This window comes from Xiphias gladius, chromosome 15 (assembly GCF_016859285.1).
Source record: "Xiphias gladius isolate SHS-SW01 ecotype Sanya breed wild chromosome 15, ASM1685928v1, whole genome shotgun sequence".
NCBI lineage: Eukaryota > Metazoa > Chordata > Actinopteri > Istiophoriformes > Xiphiidae > Xiphias > Xiphias gladius.
In genome coordinates this window covers 2,825,566-2,841,209 of record NC_053414.1, presented here as the reverse complement: position 1 = coordinate 2,841,209, position 15,644 = coordinate 2,825,566, and the positions used below count along the sequence as shown (strand labels likewise).

Genomic DNA, 15,644 nt, shown 5'->3' with positions numbered 1-15,644 from the left:
ATGCGACCGTATGGAAAATGAGTCAGGAGAGACAGTTCGACGTTTGGCCACAGACCTGCCTCCCCACCTAAAGCCAGTTTTCTCACACACAGCCTGAGTCTAGAGTCGCAGGCCGTGTGTGTACAGTACAAAGTCTTTAGACACGTGAAGAACAGCAGGTGCGTTTCTGACCTAGAGCAGAGATGACGTTGCCCAGGGTGACCAGGGACTTGTTGATGTTTCCTCCTTCCTTCAGTCGGACGCCGGTGGCGCCGGTGGCGTCGGCTCGCTCGCTTCCAGCCAGATCCACCAGGTGGATCTTACTGATTGTTTCACTGGGCATCTCTGCATCAAACTTAGCCTGACAGAGAGATTAAATTGTATTGATCTATTATTTGCTTCATGCTGTCACTTTGTTTATCTAGATGGTTTGGTAACACATTTAGATCAAAACGTCCTGCCAGTAAAGCTTCACCGAACATAACTTCGCAATAAAAACAATTGTTTTTTAGCTACACTCTGTATACTGCGCTTCTGACGCATAATCAGCAGATCATCTTCTTTTCCTCCCCATTTTTTCTTCTCTTTCTATCACTGGGAACATTTTGACAGCGGTGCTCGCCACAGGATAAAACCCAACCCAACTGGTCATGAGGGTCGATGTTGAGGTGCGCCCCTCCACGGAGACATTTTTTACTTTCTATGCTCAGGGAATCGTCACCGACCTGCGTGAAGTTGATGGTGAAGATGGCGTGTGAACGGCTGCTGACGTCATTCATGCCGGTGCTGGCGGTGGTGCGGTTGATGTTTCCGGCCTCCATCAGCTCCTCAACGTCGCTGTAGTTCTGCACCAGGTGTTTGGACAGATCTGAGATCAGGAGGGAGGGGCACGAAAAGTCAACACATGCACACAGGGCTAAGTGAGGATTATCTTTCCATTTCTTTTATTTGATTTTTTTGGATCCAGTTTAATGTATTTCAATTACCTGTAAGTTTTTCTCCGCATTTTGTTATTCTTTCTTTGTAATATATATTTGTTGTGTTGTGTGAAGCAACTTTTAAGGTCAGAGATGCTCAAAGACCTGGAGCAAACAATCATTTGAATTTAAAGAAAAATAAAAATACAATATACCAGCAGTTTAGCCCCTGGAGTGTTTGCATATCGGTTTTACCTTCTACATACGGTCCATCTTTTGGGTGCTCCCTGACTCTCAGGTTGTAGGTCTGAGTGGATTTCCTCCTCAGCAGGTCTCTCACCCTCTCGTTGTAGATCTCCAGGTAGCTGAGGCACCAATCAGAAGAAAACAAAACACCGGTCTCATTTTAACCGCTCAGTATCTCAAGTCTGTTGTTTTACCAAAAATGAGTTCTTCTATTTTTTAGTCAAAAGCTTCTTTTATAGTCTTTTGTGCCTCAAAAATAAGACCACATTTCCACATTAATATATTTCTTTCTGTCTTGAGCCCAGGTGTTTAAAACAACAGATGAACTGACTACAGCTGAATCACTATGGACTAATAGCAAAAGGTACATTTATTTATAAGAAGATTAACTGAACAATGACCTTTCATTTTTTTTGAACATAAACTCAACAGCGCAGGTTGGAAAGGCTGGAATCTGGTCTCACCTGACTTCTGTACGAAATGAAGCTTCATCCCATCGAGTCGCCTCAGAGATGCGGCTGAACAAACCCTCACAGATCCTCGGGATCAGACCTGCATCTCCCTGGAACGAGAAGACAAACAAAACACCAGGCTTCAGTCAGAGCCTGCCACAACCACTACAGAGAGCAGTAAGACTGTCCAGCATCACATCCTTTTAATCATTTTCATCAGAACTTCTATCAAAGCTGTATATAGAAAGCAGGTTTCAGCATGAGATTCATTCTAGCCAGAAGTTTACAAAAGGTGCAAATTCTTCTGCCTCTTCTAGACACATAGATCCTCAGACACTAGCAGAGTCTGTACTCTAGAGTATCTGATTAACCAATTTATTAATCTGCAACTACTTTTAGGCAAATATTTGCCGGTTCCAGCTAGATGAATCATCAATGCATGTTTCAAAGTGTCATCCGCTGACAGTGACGGGAGGTGCGAGTGTGCTGATATGGGGCTGCATGAGTACACAAGGTGTAGGAGAGATTTATAGATGGCCCCGTGAATGCAGACTTGTACCCAATTACTGAATGAAAAGACGAGTCTTAGTCTCAAGAAGTGAAAACCATGACCCGGCCAAGTCTGTTCGCTGACGTGAATCCAATAGAAAAGCTTGGGAGAATTTAAAGTGGAAGGGTAGCGCATGGGATTTGTTGACAATACAAAGATACAGAATGTTGCCAGCCTTTGCCCTTTAACTTACTAAGTAACTTTCAAATAATGAAGCAAAATTCAAAAATTTCAGAGGGCATGTGCACTGGGGGATTTGGACTTTGCTGTCCAAGCTTATCATTTTAAAAATGAGACAAGGTCAGTCCAACTCATCTGGAGCCTTCACTGATGACTTCACCGCTGCAGCTGAGCAGACAGGTCAATAATTTGAACTCTGAATCTTATCACACTGTTAGAAGTCATTGTGAAGTCCTTCTAGAGAAGAGGATCTGGAATGTGAATGGTAAATATGTCTGGAGTTTTGTCTCACTGGATTTCCCATCATGGTGTAGGACTTCCCCGAGCCGGTCTGACCGTAGGCGAAGACGCAGGCATTGTAGCCCTCAAATGCTGCTTTCAGCACGTCTGAGCCCAAATCTTTGAAAACCTGCCAATGAAACGAGAAAATAAAAATGCTTTTAGTTCTGCCAGCATCTCTTTGAGGCCTCTGTTGACATGCCAACTGGTGCATGATATCGCAAAACATTTCACTCCAGACTCGACACCCAAATGACTCAGTATTGATTTTGCGGAGCTGTAATGTGATATGTCAACTCATAACAAGCTCCCACACGGACATCGAGTCCTGAGTAAACACACGGTCTATCAGCAACAAGCTGCTTGAGAACTCTTGAGAACAAGAGTCTAACAAATCCTCCGACCTCTGATCCAAAATCCAAACTTTCGTTACACTAAGCATCCAAAAAGAACGAGAGAGGATTTACAGAGCAGGACTGGAAAATTAGCCAGATTAACTCTCTGAACCTTGGCTGTTTTTTCTGCATTTTCTCTAGATGTCTTTACAGATTTATGGCATAGTCACTACATAATAATAATAATAATAATAATAATTCAGGCAGTAGAATTAGACATTTTAAATAAAAACAAAACAAAATAAAATATGTCGTATATTGTTAGGCTACACAGAAATTAGATGGCATGTCACTGGTATTATACATGTTCAAGGACGCTTCCAAGGAACAAAGTGTTCTACAGAATTTTTACAGATTTTTGCCTGTATGTCCACAGGTTTTCAACACACACTAAATATCTGTATATGGTCGGATAGAGGAGAATGTCAGTGTTACAGAGACATCTGAACCACATGGCCCCGGTAATGTTAAATAATGTACTGAAAGTGAAAAATGAAGAAAATTAAATTAAATTATGGATTTTCTAACTTAAGAAGAAGAAGAGAGGGTGCAATATTATGCAAAATGCATCAGCGTTAAGTGTGAAAAAATATGGCATTAAATTACTCTGGTTTTATAAATCATCATTGCATTTGGTCTGACCTACTATATTCCTGAGTGCAATATTAAAAGCAGTAGTTGTACAGATCACTGTGGTTAAAACCTCCTCTACTCTATAATCCTGCCCTGGGAGACAAAAACACATCTGATTTGTGTCAAAACCAACTTTTCTAAAATGTGAGAGAGGACAAAGGTCAGTGAGACGGACATTCACCTTTTCCTGAGAGACAAATGTGGAGCTTTTACAGTCTGCGGAGTCATAGGAGAAGTCATATGTGAAGGTTTTGGTTCGATCCCTCATCGAATCTCCCGCAACGCCGTCAGGGATCTTAAGGAATCAGAACACAAAATGTAACGACTCAAGTTCAACTACGAGGACGTTCAGAATATTTTTACAGTTTGTGTCAATGGAAAGATTTTCATTAACCAAAAACAAAAAAAAGACCTTCAAGTTGGTGATGGAGGTTTTGGTTCCTTCCATCTTGATGATGCATTTTGCCGTCAAGTCCTTCTCCCTGTAAAAGACCAAGAAAACTGAATTTATTTTCTTACAAAATGAACACAGGTCCAATATTTTTGTCTGTGACGTTTCATTTAACAGGTTCCCAGCACTGGGAATCCGTTTCAGGTCCTCAGTTTTTTCCATTTAGAGAATTTATTTTAACATCCAAACCTAACAGATTTCTCTCCAGCCATGAAGCCTTTTCATACTTGTGTGCTTCTTTGAAAACTCAGAGACGTGTAGCTGATAATGAGAGGTTGTGTTGTGTTACCATTTTATTATCATCATTAACATCTTTTAAAATCTCAAATGTAACCGGCTTTGAATCACGTCTTGTAACCTTTGTAACTTTCGTGTGTCTTGAAATGCCAGAGGACAGTCTAATGTGATGACCATCAACAATTATTCTCAAACTTAATACATCTCATCTTCAAATCTTGTTTTGTACGACCAACAGTCCAAAAGCTAAAATATTCCACTTACAATGATGTGAGACCAAGAAAAGTAGAAAATACTCACATCTGACAAACTGGAATCAGAATTTTCTGCATTTTTTCATTAGTTTTGTTTGAAAAATGACTTAAAACAATTCATCTCAATTATCAAAATAATTGCAAATTATTTAATTTTTTTAATTGACTTACCAATTAATCAATTCATCATTTCAGCTCTTAACTTCAATTTTCAAAAATGTTTAACTTGAGTTTATAATGTCGAAAATACCAGAGGGTCAACAGAGACATCCAGTAAAAGAGTCCCTGGTAAATATTGAGAGAATTAGTAATATCTCTGAGCGTTGTACATCTTCTCCTTTTTAATGGTCTTTATTCTACAGAAAAACCTGGCTGGCAGCAATAAAAGCCACGACTGAAAATGAATTGTGTCAGCAGGGCTACATGTTTGCTTAGTGGTGTATAATTTTCTGTCTCCACCCCAGTTTGTTCTCAGGCTTGACAGCATCTTTAGTGATCCAGCCAAAGCAAAGACAGAAGATACCTGATGCCTCTGCGGGAACTTTCACTTTAAAAAGTCTTTGAAATGCAGATTTCACCAGGTCTGTATCAGTAGTGTGGACATAAAAGTGTCCGTTATCTTAGCGCAACACAATGACTCTACAACAGGTTGTGTAACACTGTGCTCTCCGGGCTCTCATTGTGAGCCTGTCATATAATGGAGGATCAGGTGAACACAGACACATGAGACGGTCAGAAGATTTGTCAAGGGCTGTTGGACTTGACTCTATTTTAGGGCTGCAAAGGTTTATGTATTTTCTTTATCAAATTATAGGACAATTATGTTATTGATTAATTAATTAATGATTCGGTGAATAAAATGTCACAAACAGTGAAAACAGCTCATTGTGAATTCTGCAGGCTAAAGCTGATTTTTTTTTTTTAAAAAGCTGTTTTTATCCAACAAAGTCAAAAACTAGAAAATATTCGATTTACTTTGATAGAATACAAGAAAACAAACAAATGTTTTTATCTTGCAGAAGCTGGAACCGGTGACTTTTTGGGATTTTTGCTTAGAAGATCATTTAAACGATCGATAGAAGTTTCTGTCAACCTACTAAACGATGAATTAATCAATCATTTCTGTTACAATTTAGTTTCTGAACAACCTAAAAAAAAAACATACTAAAGGATAAATGACATGCACCGATCAATGTTACAGTGTTAGGGCTACAAAATTAATTATTAGGGCAGTCAAATGATTAGTCAGTTGTTTATTCGTCTGAACAACAAACCTACACCCCCACAGACAGGCATCAAATCCTCACATTCAAGAAACTGAAACCACAGGATTTTGGCAAATTTGCTTTAACAATCATAGAAACAAACAATCATTCATCAAAATATTTGCAGATCAGTAAATTGATTGAGTGACCATTTGCTTCACCTCTAACTGACACCCTAACTGTAACTGCAAAAACAAAGTCCCTCAGGAATAAGTTTCAGCTGTGGAGGAGAAAAGTTTCTACGAATAGTAGCAGAGAAATGAACGTTTTCAAAATGTTGGTGAAAATAAAGTGACGACTTGATATTTGTGAACTTCATCTGTCAGTTTGTCTGTTTTCTCTTCTTTAATCTCTGCCTCTGCACAGCAGACACTGACCCAGCTGCACCTGCTCTGCCTCTCAGGTACAAACAGGTGAAAATACATGTTGTCAGTCTGTCTTTAAGTCACTACATTTAGATACCTGCTGTTGTTGTTTCACGTAAAACCCCTTGCATTCACAAACCGCCACCTGGCTGAGCCGAAGCTCCAGGGCCGGGGGCTAAAAATGCTCACTGTAAATCACATTATGCGACTATAATAATAACCTTTGAGACGCTTGAAGGAGTGAAAACAATGTCAGTGAGTCAGTTGATGAGATTTAAACTGGCAGACTTCAGAGGCTACGTCTGTACGAGCCCGTTAGCATCACACAATAGCGAAACTAAGATTATAACTGTAAAAGTTGGACCGTAACCGTCAGCTAACCGCTTTAATGTCCCTAACTCACCGCCTGTTCATGGGCCTGACCCGGACAGCCACCCGAACCGATGCCATTGCTCATCCCGCTGTTGTCCGCTCAGTGCAGTCGGCCGGTCCGTCAGTTAGCCTCCCGGGGAGCGGCGCTGCCTTATAACGGCTAACGAGCTAACTGGCTAGCATCAGCCGCAGCGGGGTAAAGAGGGCAAAAGTCTCGGAGATAACCGGCCGACCGCACACGAAGTGTGCTAACTGAACAGACAGTTAGGGAGGAGGGAGGCGGGCGGGGGGACGCCGTGGCGGACGGGAGGGGGGGGGTTCGCCGCCGTGGACAGATGCTATCGTGGTCCGGTGACGCCGCGTCGCTGTCCCGGTGTGAACCGGCTCTCCTCCATGGTCACTGTTGAGCGGCCGTTAGCTGTTAGCCTCTGAGCTAGCCCTCACACGACAGAAAGAAGCGCCGGCTGATACAAACGTTACACCTGTACGGAGGCCAGGAGGAAACAAACGTCTGGCCCGAGTAGGTGGTGGAGAAAAAGTATGATTAACATGGAAACACTGTCAAACCTTAGGACTTTATTCCTACAAAAAAAGCATATTTTTGCCTTTTGTTTGCCATTTTAATAGAAATGTACAGTAGCTATACAATGAATCAGCAGACCAGCGGGGGAACAGGTACTCAAGGACAGTACTTAGGGTACAGTTTTGAGGTACTCGTACTTTACTTGAGTATTTCCACTTTTTTGCTACTTTAGACTCCTACTCCAAAACATTTCACAGGGATCGGAGTCTTTTTGCTGCACCACATTTATCTGACATCTTTAATCATTAGTTACTTTTCTGTTTAAGATTTTAGATTAAAAAAAACCCCACGGATGATAAGCTCATACAATACAACACATTTGTAGATAATATTACCTTTAGTGAATATATTTTTTAGTCTGTGATCATGAGATTCTACCAGAGACATTTCCACCAAACTCTAAACTTAAAATTCAAACTTTAAAATTTATTTTTTTTTCATTTTGATCTGTTTGAGGCTCAAAAAGTTGAAGGATAAGATGTGAGAGAGGACTGAGAGAACAATACACATTCGTGTAGCGTAACTTTGTTTTTTCTTCTTTTCTACCGAATAAATAATCTCACCATCCCTCAGATTTATCAAGTGACCCTTAGGAGGGGCCCACACCCAAGGCTGGGAACCACTGGCCGGAGCTGCCTAATCGTAAATAAAGGAATTATAACCAGCTTCGCGTCGACCAGCGACAACAATAAAATGCTGCTTAAGCAATGATTTATTAGTATTAACAACTCATTGATAAAATATACAATAATGTATCAGTCACCGGGGCCATTCTTCTGCAAACAAGTACTGTCATTTTTAATTTAAGTACATTTAGCCAATAATACTTCTCTCTCCTTACTTAAGACGGAGTTAAAATGCAGAACTTTTACCTGCAATGGAAAGTTTTTACATTATTACATGTCACATAAAAATCCCGATACTTCTTCCGCTACTGCCATTTTATTAACGTTTTAATAACCTTTGGATTCATAGAAAAGAAGACTGAGTCAAAGTACTGTTTGAACTTCTCTGTGACAACCAAGAAGTTTGGCTTTTACCTGTCAATTTGCATTTATAAACATGGCATTTTTGAAAATAAAATGAATATACAGTTTAGAATTCAGATTTTTGATATCATCCATGATGCCAAACAGTGCGTGCTTCAGAAATAAAATGACACTTTTAAGAAATATTTCTGCCGTTGAAAAAGTCTCCAAAATGCCAAAATATTAGTCTCAGCGTTAATATTTGAACTCGTGGCGTGAGTGAGAAAGCAGTAGTTCCCCTCCGGACCTGCCGGTGGCGGTAGAGGGCGAACGGAGTTAAAGCAGGACCCGGTTTTAGCGGCGCCAGCAGCAGCAGCAGCGTGTGTTTCCTGTTGTACGTGAGCGGTGTGAGTGGAGAGGAGGTGAGTTTTAAGTTTATCAGCTTTTTATTATACTCACCCACCTGAAGCTTGAATCCGGAGTCGGACAGGTGATAGTTAAAAGTGTAACGCGTTGTGATCGTATAAAGACCACTGTTCTAAGAAGCACCCACGTCGCTAAGCTAACGTTATGAATGAATGTAACGAACAGAAAGCTAACGCATGCTAGCATTAGCGTCAACTGAGCCACTAATCAGATCCACAGACGTGGTTAAAAGAGTATCTGTCCTTCCACCTCAATGAAACAAGGCTGCGTTCTTCCTGAAAAGTGTTGAAATTAAAGCCTCTTTTGTCAAGCGTACCTTCGTGTCTTTGGTTTGCCACTGAATAACACAAAGAGCAGAATTCGTTCTCATCCTATAAAGATCTTCTAAAATGGCCTGGAAAAAAATGATTGGTGAAGTGGTGATGGAAAAAAAAGATTAGAGTCATATTTCCGGCAGACTATTGTCTTCAGTTAGTATCACAGGTGTCTACAATCTTATAATCGGTCAATCTGTAGAACAGTTGGATAAATATACGAAATTTCTATAATTCAGGTGGAAGCCTATTTAAATGGAGAGAAGTACTCGTTGTGCTGTATGGTATCATTGTGTGCACCGAACTGAACATGAACAAGAGAAAGAAAAAAGAGTAGTCTGAGGAGATGAGAAGAAAATAATTGCCGAGCATGGTCAAGGTAACGGCTACAACACCATGTCCAAGCAGCCCGGTGTCCCTGTGACCACAGCTGCTAATATTATCAAGAGGTGTAAGGTCCGGAAGATTATCAAAGCATTCTGGACTGAAAGATAGTGTCAGAGAGCTTTGTCTCAGCCGCAGGTGACGGCTCCGCAACCTGGATAATGACCCAAAACATACGTCTAGCGGCAGCCAAGAATGGATGAGAAGATAACTGGGCTGTTCTGAAGTGGCCTCCTGTGAGTCCGGATCTAAATCCAACTGAACATCAATGGAAAGAGCCGAAACTCTCAGCTGGAGAAGGCGGCCATCAAACCCCCACAGACCTGGAGCGGTTTGCTCAGGAGCAGTTCGGCCAAACTACCAGATGAGAAGTGTAGAAGTCTCACGAAGAGCTGCAGAAAGCTCTCGACTGCAGTGATCACCTCAAAAGGATGTGCTGCAGAATATTAGGTTGAGGGTCCCAATACTTTAGTCCCTGCTATTTTACTTTGTTGTATTATTTAAAATAACATGTTACTTTGGAATTTCTAAAGCAGCGTGTCTGTTCTGTTTGTCATTTCCGACTTGTTTCAGAGAAAATTCTGGTTTTTCTTTTTTAAGCGGAAGGGGACCGACACTTTCAGCCTCGTCTGAAAAATCAGTTAATGTGTAAAACCATCAGGTTTTCATTGAAACTTCAACTGGCGTCAGGTTCTGTGGTGTTAGTGCAACGACTGAAGGTTTAAACGGGTGCTTGATAACTCACAGTAATACTGATACTTACGGTTATACTTAAAGTGAATTTAAGCAGATGTAGAAGTTAAACTTGCTCTGTTGTTGTCTCCTCAGTGTCCACCATGGATATCCGACCAAACCACACCATTTACATCAACAACATAAATGACAAAGTCAAGAAAGAAGGTGAGTGCTCACATATTCTCCCTCTATGGCCTGAAGTGTGAATTTCTAGAAAAAGATTTCATCAAAGATGTTGAGCAAATAGTGCTGTAGTGATGTAGCAATAAAGCTACTGATTGATTTAATAATTGCCTTAAAAATGGCTTTATTACCTTATAATGAGCACAAGCCATTTTTAAAAAGCAACTGCAATTAAATGTCATGTTTTATTTCTGCTACAGCAAACAGCTGCTTTGTAAATCGCTGGTCCCGTGTTCTTCTTTGAGAAGAAACTCAGAAACCAAAAGGGAGAACTTCCTATTTTGTAATTTTTCAGTTTGCTGTTCCAGTATCCATCTAGATAGGTTCAGTCATTTTCCTTTAATTTTTCGACTGTTTTTATGAACTGAGTGGAAGATTTTACAGTGCAAAACGAAACTTACTTATCTGCCTGTTGATTATTAAATAAATTCATCTTCTTCTAACTATGGAGTGCCACCTTTTTTCCAGACTTTGCTCTGGAGAACATAGACAGTTCCCTCTGGTGGACAAACTATGTGAGGGAGACACTGTTGTGTACCTGTGACATCTCTTGTTACTTTTTGGCTGATTTACAAGCTGAAGCTATTTAATCATTGGAGTCACTTATGGAGCTAAAACATCGAATATTTGTTTGTTCCTTCTCCTCCAATGTAAGAATTTTCTGTTTCTTTTATATAACTGCAAACTGAATGTTACAACTGTTGATTGGAGAAAAAAATTGAAGACTGTGATGGGTCTTTTTTGGCATTTTCTGATATTTTTATAGACTAAACAACCAATAATTTAATTTGGAAAATTACCGGCAGATTGATCGAAAATAACAATAATCAGTAGCTGAGCCCTTCTATAGCCAGATTGCTGTCACGTCTAAAAGTATACACATCGTCATGTGACCGTTGCCTCAGCCTCCTGAAACTTTGTTCTGAACTCCGTCTGTTCCTGGTCTTCATCCTGCAGAGCTGAAGCGCTCGCTCTACGCGCTTTTCTCTCAGTTCGGTCAGATCGTCGACATCGTGGCCATGAAGACCATGAGGATGAGGGGGCAGGCCTTCGTCGTCTTTAAAGAGCTCGCCGCCGCCACCAACGCACTGAGGCAACTGCAAGGCTTCCCCTTCTACAACAAGCCCATGGTAGGCCGAGAAAAAAGACCCTGTGCTTATCCTGGCCCCACAGAGACCACCTGGACGTTTTCCTGTAACCGTTAGCACTACGCTGGTTCTATTTAGTCGTGTTCACATTTTCGTGACATGACAGGTCTGTCATGTTGGTGAAGCTAATTCTCACCCTCATGAAACATCACAAAGGCAGCTGGAAGTTGCTTCATGCAGCTGCACACATCTGTCTAAAATATAACATGTCAGCATCATTGATTTCTCTCTCCGGTCCGACACGGGCTGGGCTTTAACTGACTCGTGTCCTGTTGTTCTCCAGAGGATACAGTACGCCAAGACGGACTCTGAGGTCATCGCCAAGATGAAGGGCACGTATGGTGACAAGAAGGAGAAGAAGGAGAAGAAGAAGAAAGCTCAGGAGCCGGCGGCGAACCTCACAAAGAAACCAGCGGCGGTGAGTGAGGCTTCTGTCGGCAACATCAAGTTTACAGAAGCTGAGCATGAGAGACTCAGTGATCAGTCCGTCATCGTTCTCTGTCCCTTCCAATATTGCGGTGATATTTTGGGCCACATGATCCAGCTCTACTAAAAAAATATATACATATATATTTTAAGGGTTTGACGACACACTTTTAAGAAGAAATGTTAGAAGGCAATCCCACAATTAAACAAATATAGAACCAGAAACATTTCAAAATTAGAATGAGCACTAGTTTATGATCAACATAAAACCTAATTTATGATGTGAAATCCCAGTTTTCTGGGGGGAAAGTCACACAGTATATTGGCAAGCAGCAAAAACTTATCATGTCGGGAAACCCTCCAACCCTACAGCCATACACTGATTATATCTCACAGCCACTGCGCCATTAAAGTCAGATTTTAAAACCCCACCAGCCTCCTACTCACGAGGCGACACTGCTTCCTCTTTCGCTGAGAACTGATGAAGTTTAGACCATTGAACTTTACACACTGTCACTTAGCTGTAAGATGGACGGCTGTAATAAAAAAATGCGGAAACAAAAGTTCTGGAAGAAATGTTTCCAATAACCTCTGTATTTCTCATGATTTGTGTCATTTTTGTTGGTGCGTGAATGTAAACATCTCAGTAAACTGAGGTAGAGGAGGGAGGCAGCGTGTCAGCGTTGGCCTGGTCGGGATCGGTCACCTCATGGCTGAAGAACTCAGGAGAGGTTAGATGGAAAGCCACGTGAAGACAGTCGATCTGTCCTTCATCAGCCCACGCTCTGCACCTCTATCAGGGTTTGCGACGGGAAATTGTTTGGCGAGGATTTCGAGGCACAGCCGTGGCCTGATGCTCCTCCCAAACAACAACCTGATGAGAAGAACTGCGACAAAGAGCTGTTCGTGTTAAAATCCAACCTGTAACTAACTCCACTGCTGTACGTCATGTGAAACGTGTTTCCAGTCGATGGTTATCAAACCTAGAGGACCCATTAGTCCATTTAACACAAGCCATGAATATTTTCTATTTCTCGTATGACTGTTGAAACCCGTGTCCTAATGGTTCAGATTTTAAATGTCTTTCTGCTGTTCGTTTTCAAACAGTATGAAAATCTATTAGCAGTGTCAGAGTTGATTAATCCCTCACAGTTACATTCATTTTTCAAATCAGTCTACATTCAACCTGCTTTACGATACAAAATAATGGCATAACTTGTCAAGTTTCTCCAAGAGGATTTTCATAGTGTGGTGGTATGAACTAAAAACTCTTATTTCTCCTGTTAAAGTTAGAACGTGTAAAACCACTGGATGGTCCCTGTTGTTAGACAGTTGAAAATCAGACATTTGCCTGCTTAGAAGCGGGACACTGGTCCCGTGTTCTTCTTAAACCTTGTCCTGTTAGAAAAGCAACGTGTTGTTCATTGTGTTTCTTGTTTGCAGGGATCAGCGGCACCTGTGCACTCCCCTGCTGTACAGGTAAGACTGTGGCCAGGAGCATAAACCGTTGAACCGATGCTGCTTTGATCAGGTTGTTTACGGTTTATTTCGTTGATATTGTTGTAAAATATACCTGAACGTTTTTGGACTAGTTGATGCTATGAGAGCTAACGTGTACTTTTTTTTTTGACACCTTCCACTCATCCAAACAAATGTTATTCCCGCGGCCCGTGCACGGGCATCTGAGAGGCTTGTAGGACTTGCAATTTTATCCGCAGTCCGTTTGCAACAATCATTTGTGCAATCTGCGTGTCCGTTGGGTCCTTGTCCTCTTCACTCCGGGGACATTAAAGGTGAACGTAATAAACGGGCTAAATCTGCTCTGTGGTGGGTTGATGGCCGGAACGTGTAACGTTTGAATATCACTGTTATGTTGTGCACACTAGCAGAAAGCAGGTGCAAGTGGTCATCGATCAATAAAATACTGCTCTCCAGTACCATCTAGTGGCAGCTGCGGGAAACTGGATCAACAGTGGCCAACTGGGATTTTGTTCCAAAGCAAAGCGGATTTCTATATCGCACATATTCACCCACAGCACAAGGTCAAATTCAGTGTGCTTTACATTCAAATTCAAAAGAAGACAAAGAGCGAGTTGTTGCTGATTCTGTGTCAGGATTTCATTCAAAAATGTCAAGCTTGGCACCTGAGGTCCTGAGATTAGACCTTCACTTAGTACATCAGAATTTTAAGATTGAGTGTCATAATAGATTTTTCAGTGCCAAGTAATTTCCAATGTGTTTGTCTCCCAAAAGCGAAACATTTGTCGGTACAATAATTTCCGCAGCAAGCTGTCTCAAAGAATCTGGTCCTAACTCAACTTTGACCTAATATGCAGCCAATGCGTTTGGTCTGTGTAGGAAAGTGCTGATCAGGATCTCTGTTGTTTTCTCAGGTTCCAGACAACCCACCAAACTACATCCTGTTCCTCAGTAACCTGCCGGAGGAGACCAATGAGATGATGCTGTCCATGCTGTTCAACCAGTGAGTGCTGGGTTCCATCAGCCACAGCATGAAAACCCGTTAACGGTTTTCACGCTGTGTCTGAGGTGTGTGTGTGTGTGTGTGTGTGTGTGTGTGTGTGTGAGAGAGAAATATATAAAAACCATTTGGTTTGTAGTCATGTCTTCTCAGAACACTGGTGTGTAAATGAGCCCGTGGTTTTTGTTTTTGTCCTCGGCAGGTTTCCTGGTTTTAAAGAGGTGCGGCTCGTCCCGGGGAAACACGACATCGCCTTTGTGGAGTTTGAGAGCGACACCCAGGCGGGCGTGGCTAAAGACGCACTGCAGGGCTTCAGAATCACAGCGACCTGCGCCATGAAGATCACCTACGCCAAGAAGTAGTTCCCAGGTCTGATCACTGACAGGACACAGAGACTGAGTGTTGGGGGGTGGTCCCTGGATTTCCGTTGTGTTCCCAGATTCTTTTTCAGATTTTTGTAAATCCTAGAGGTTTTTTTGTTTGTTTTCCTTCTCGCTCTCATGCGGTCGAGAGAAATCTCTGGTCTCCATCTTTTTTTTGTAAAATAAAAAATAAAAGGCTTTTACATAAATTTTTGCTTCAGATATGAGTTTTCCTCCAGGCTCCTCAGGAACAAACGGGGTCCACTTTTCTACAGACTTACTGCCAAAGCGCCTTAAACCCTTGGAATTAATATTAGGATAATACTGTGACTGTAATGCAATCAGCGTCTTTGAGGACTGGAAATATCGGATTATTAGGGTTAACCCTAACCCAGTCTAGCAAATTAAAAGGAAAAAAAATGAAATGAAAAATAAAATAATGGTAGGAAACTCTGAAAGACTTTAATTTACAGCATATTCAGAGGTTCGAGGAAGAATTCAGGCATCTTCACTTTGTGTTTTAGATTTAATTTCAAATGGATAGAATTGTCATTTTTTCCCATGAAATTTTTGCAAATTTATTAAAAAACTGAAATCTCTCATTTACTAATGTATTCAGACCCTTAATCCAGTTCTTTGTTGAAGCCCCTTTGGCAGCAGTTACAGCTTCCAGTCTTCTTGGTTAAGTCTCTAGAAGCTTCACACACCTGGATTTGGGCTGTTTATCCCATCCTTCCTGGCAGATCTATGTATTTGGCTGCATTCATCCTTCCCTCAGTCTTGACCAGAGGAGCCCCCCCATCGCACGATGCTGCCAGCACCATACTCCACCATGGGGGTGGTATTAACCAGGTGATGAGCAGAGCCGGGTGTTCACCAGAGACAGTGTTTGGAGTTTGGTCCAAAGGGTTCAGTTTTGTCTCTAGGGAGACCAGTGAATCTGTTTGACAAACTCCCACCAGGCTTTGATCTGTCTTTTACTCAAAGGGGCTTCTGTCCAACGTCTCTACCATAAAGACCTGACTGATGGAGATGTCGTCCTCCCTGCAGGTTGTCTCATC

The 15,644-nt window shown here is 41.6% G+C and overlaps 2 protein-coding genes across 8 annotated transcripts in view; one reads left to right on the top strand and one right to left on the bottom strand.

Moving 5' to 3' along the window:
* kif16ba (kinesin family member 16Ba) overlaps positions 1-6,865 on the bottom strand; it is a 28,517-nt gene extending 21,652 nt beyond the window's left edge. For all 7 annotated transcript variants that reach the window (XM_040145648.1, XM_040145649.1, XM_040145650.1 and 4 more), the window contains exons 1-8: positions 6,607-6,865; positions 4,044-4,113; positions 3,813-3,926; positions 2,617-2,733; positions 1,607-1,704; positions 1,152-1,261; positions 705-847; positions 172-340 (exon numbers count right to left, since the gene is read on the bottom strand). In XM_040145648.1, the coding sequence (XP_040001582.1) occupies positions 172-340; positions 705-847; positions 1,152-1,261; positions 1,607-1,704; positions 2,617-2,733; positions 3,813-3,926; positions 4,044-4,113; positions 6,607-6,653 (868 nt within the window). In that variant the 5' untranslated portion in view covers positions 6,654-6,865. The remainder of the gene's footprint in view (positions 1-171; positions 341-704; positions 848-1,151; positions 1,262-1,606; positions 1,705-2,616; positions 2,734-3,812; positions 3,927-4,043; positions 4,114-6,606) is intronic.
* A 1,567-nt stretch (positions 6,866-8,432) lies between these two features.
* On the top strand, positions 8,433-14,792 carry snrpb2 (small nuclear ribonucleoprotein polypeptide B2). Its single transcript, XM_040145495.1, has 7 exons — positions 8,433-8,548; positions 10,079-10,150; positions 11,126-11,298; positions 11,600-11,734; positions 13,186-13,221; positions 14,136-14,224; positions 14,424-14,792. The coding sequence occupies exons 2-7, from the start codon at positions 10,087-10,089 to the stop codon at positions 14,581-14,583; spliced, it is 657 nt and encodes a 218-aa protein (XP_040001429.1). The 5' UTR covers positions 8,433-8,548; positions 10,079-10,086; the 3' UTR covers positions 14,584-14,792.
* The last annotated feature ends 852 nt before the right edge of the window (positions 14,793-15,644 follow it).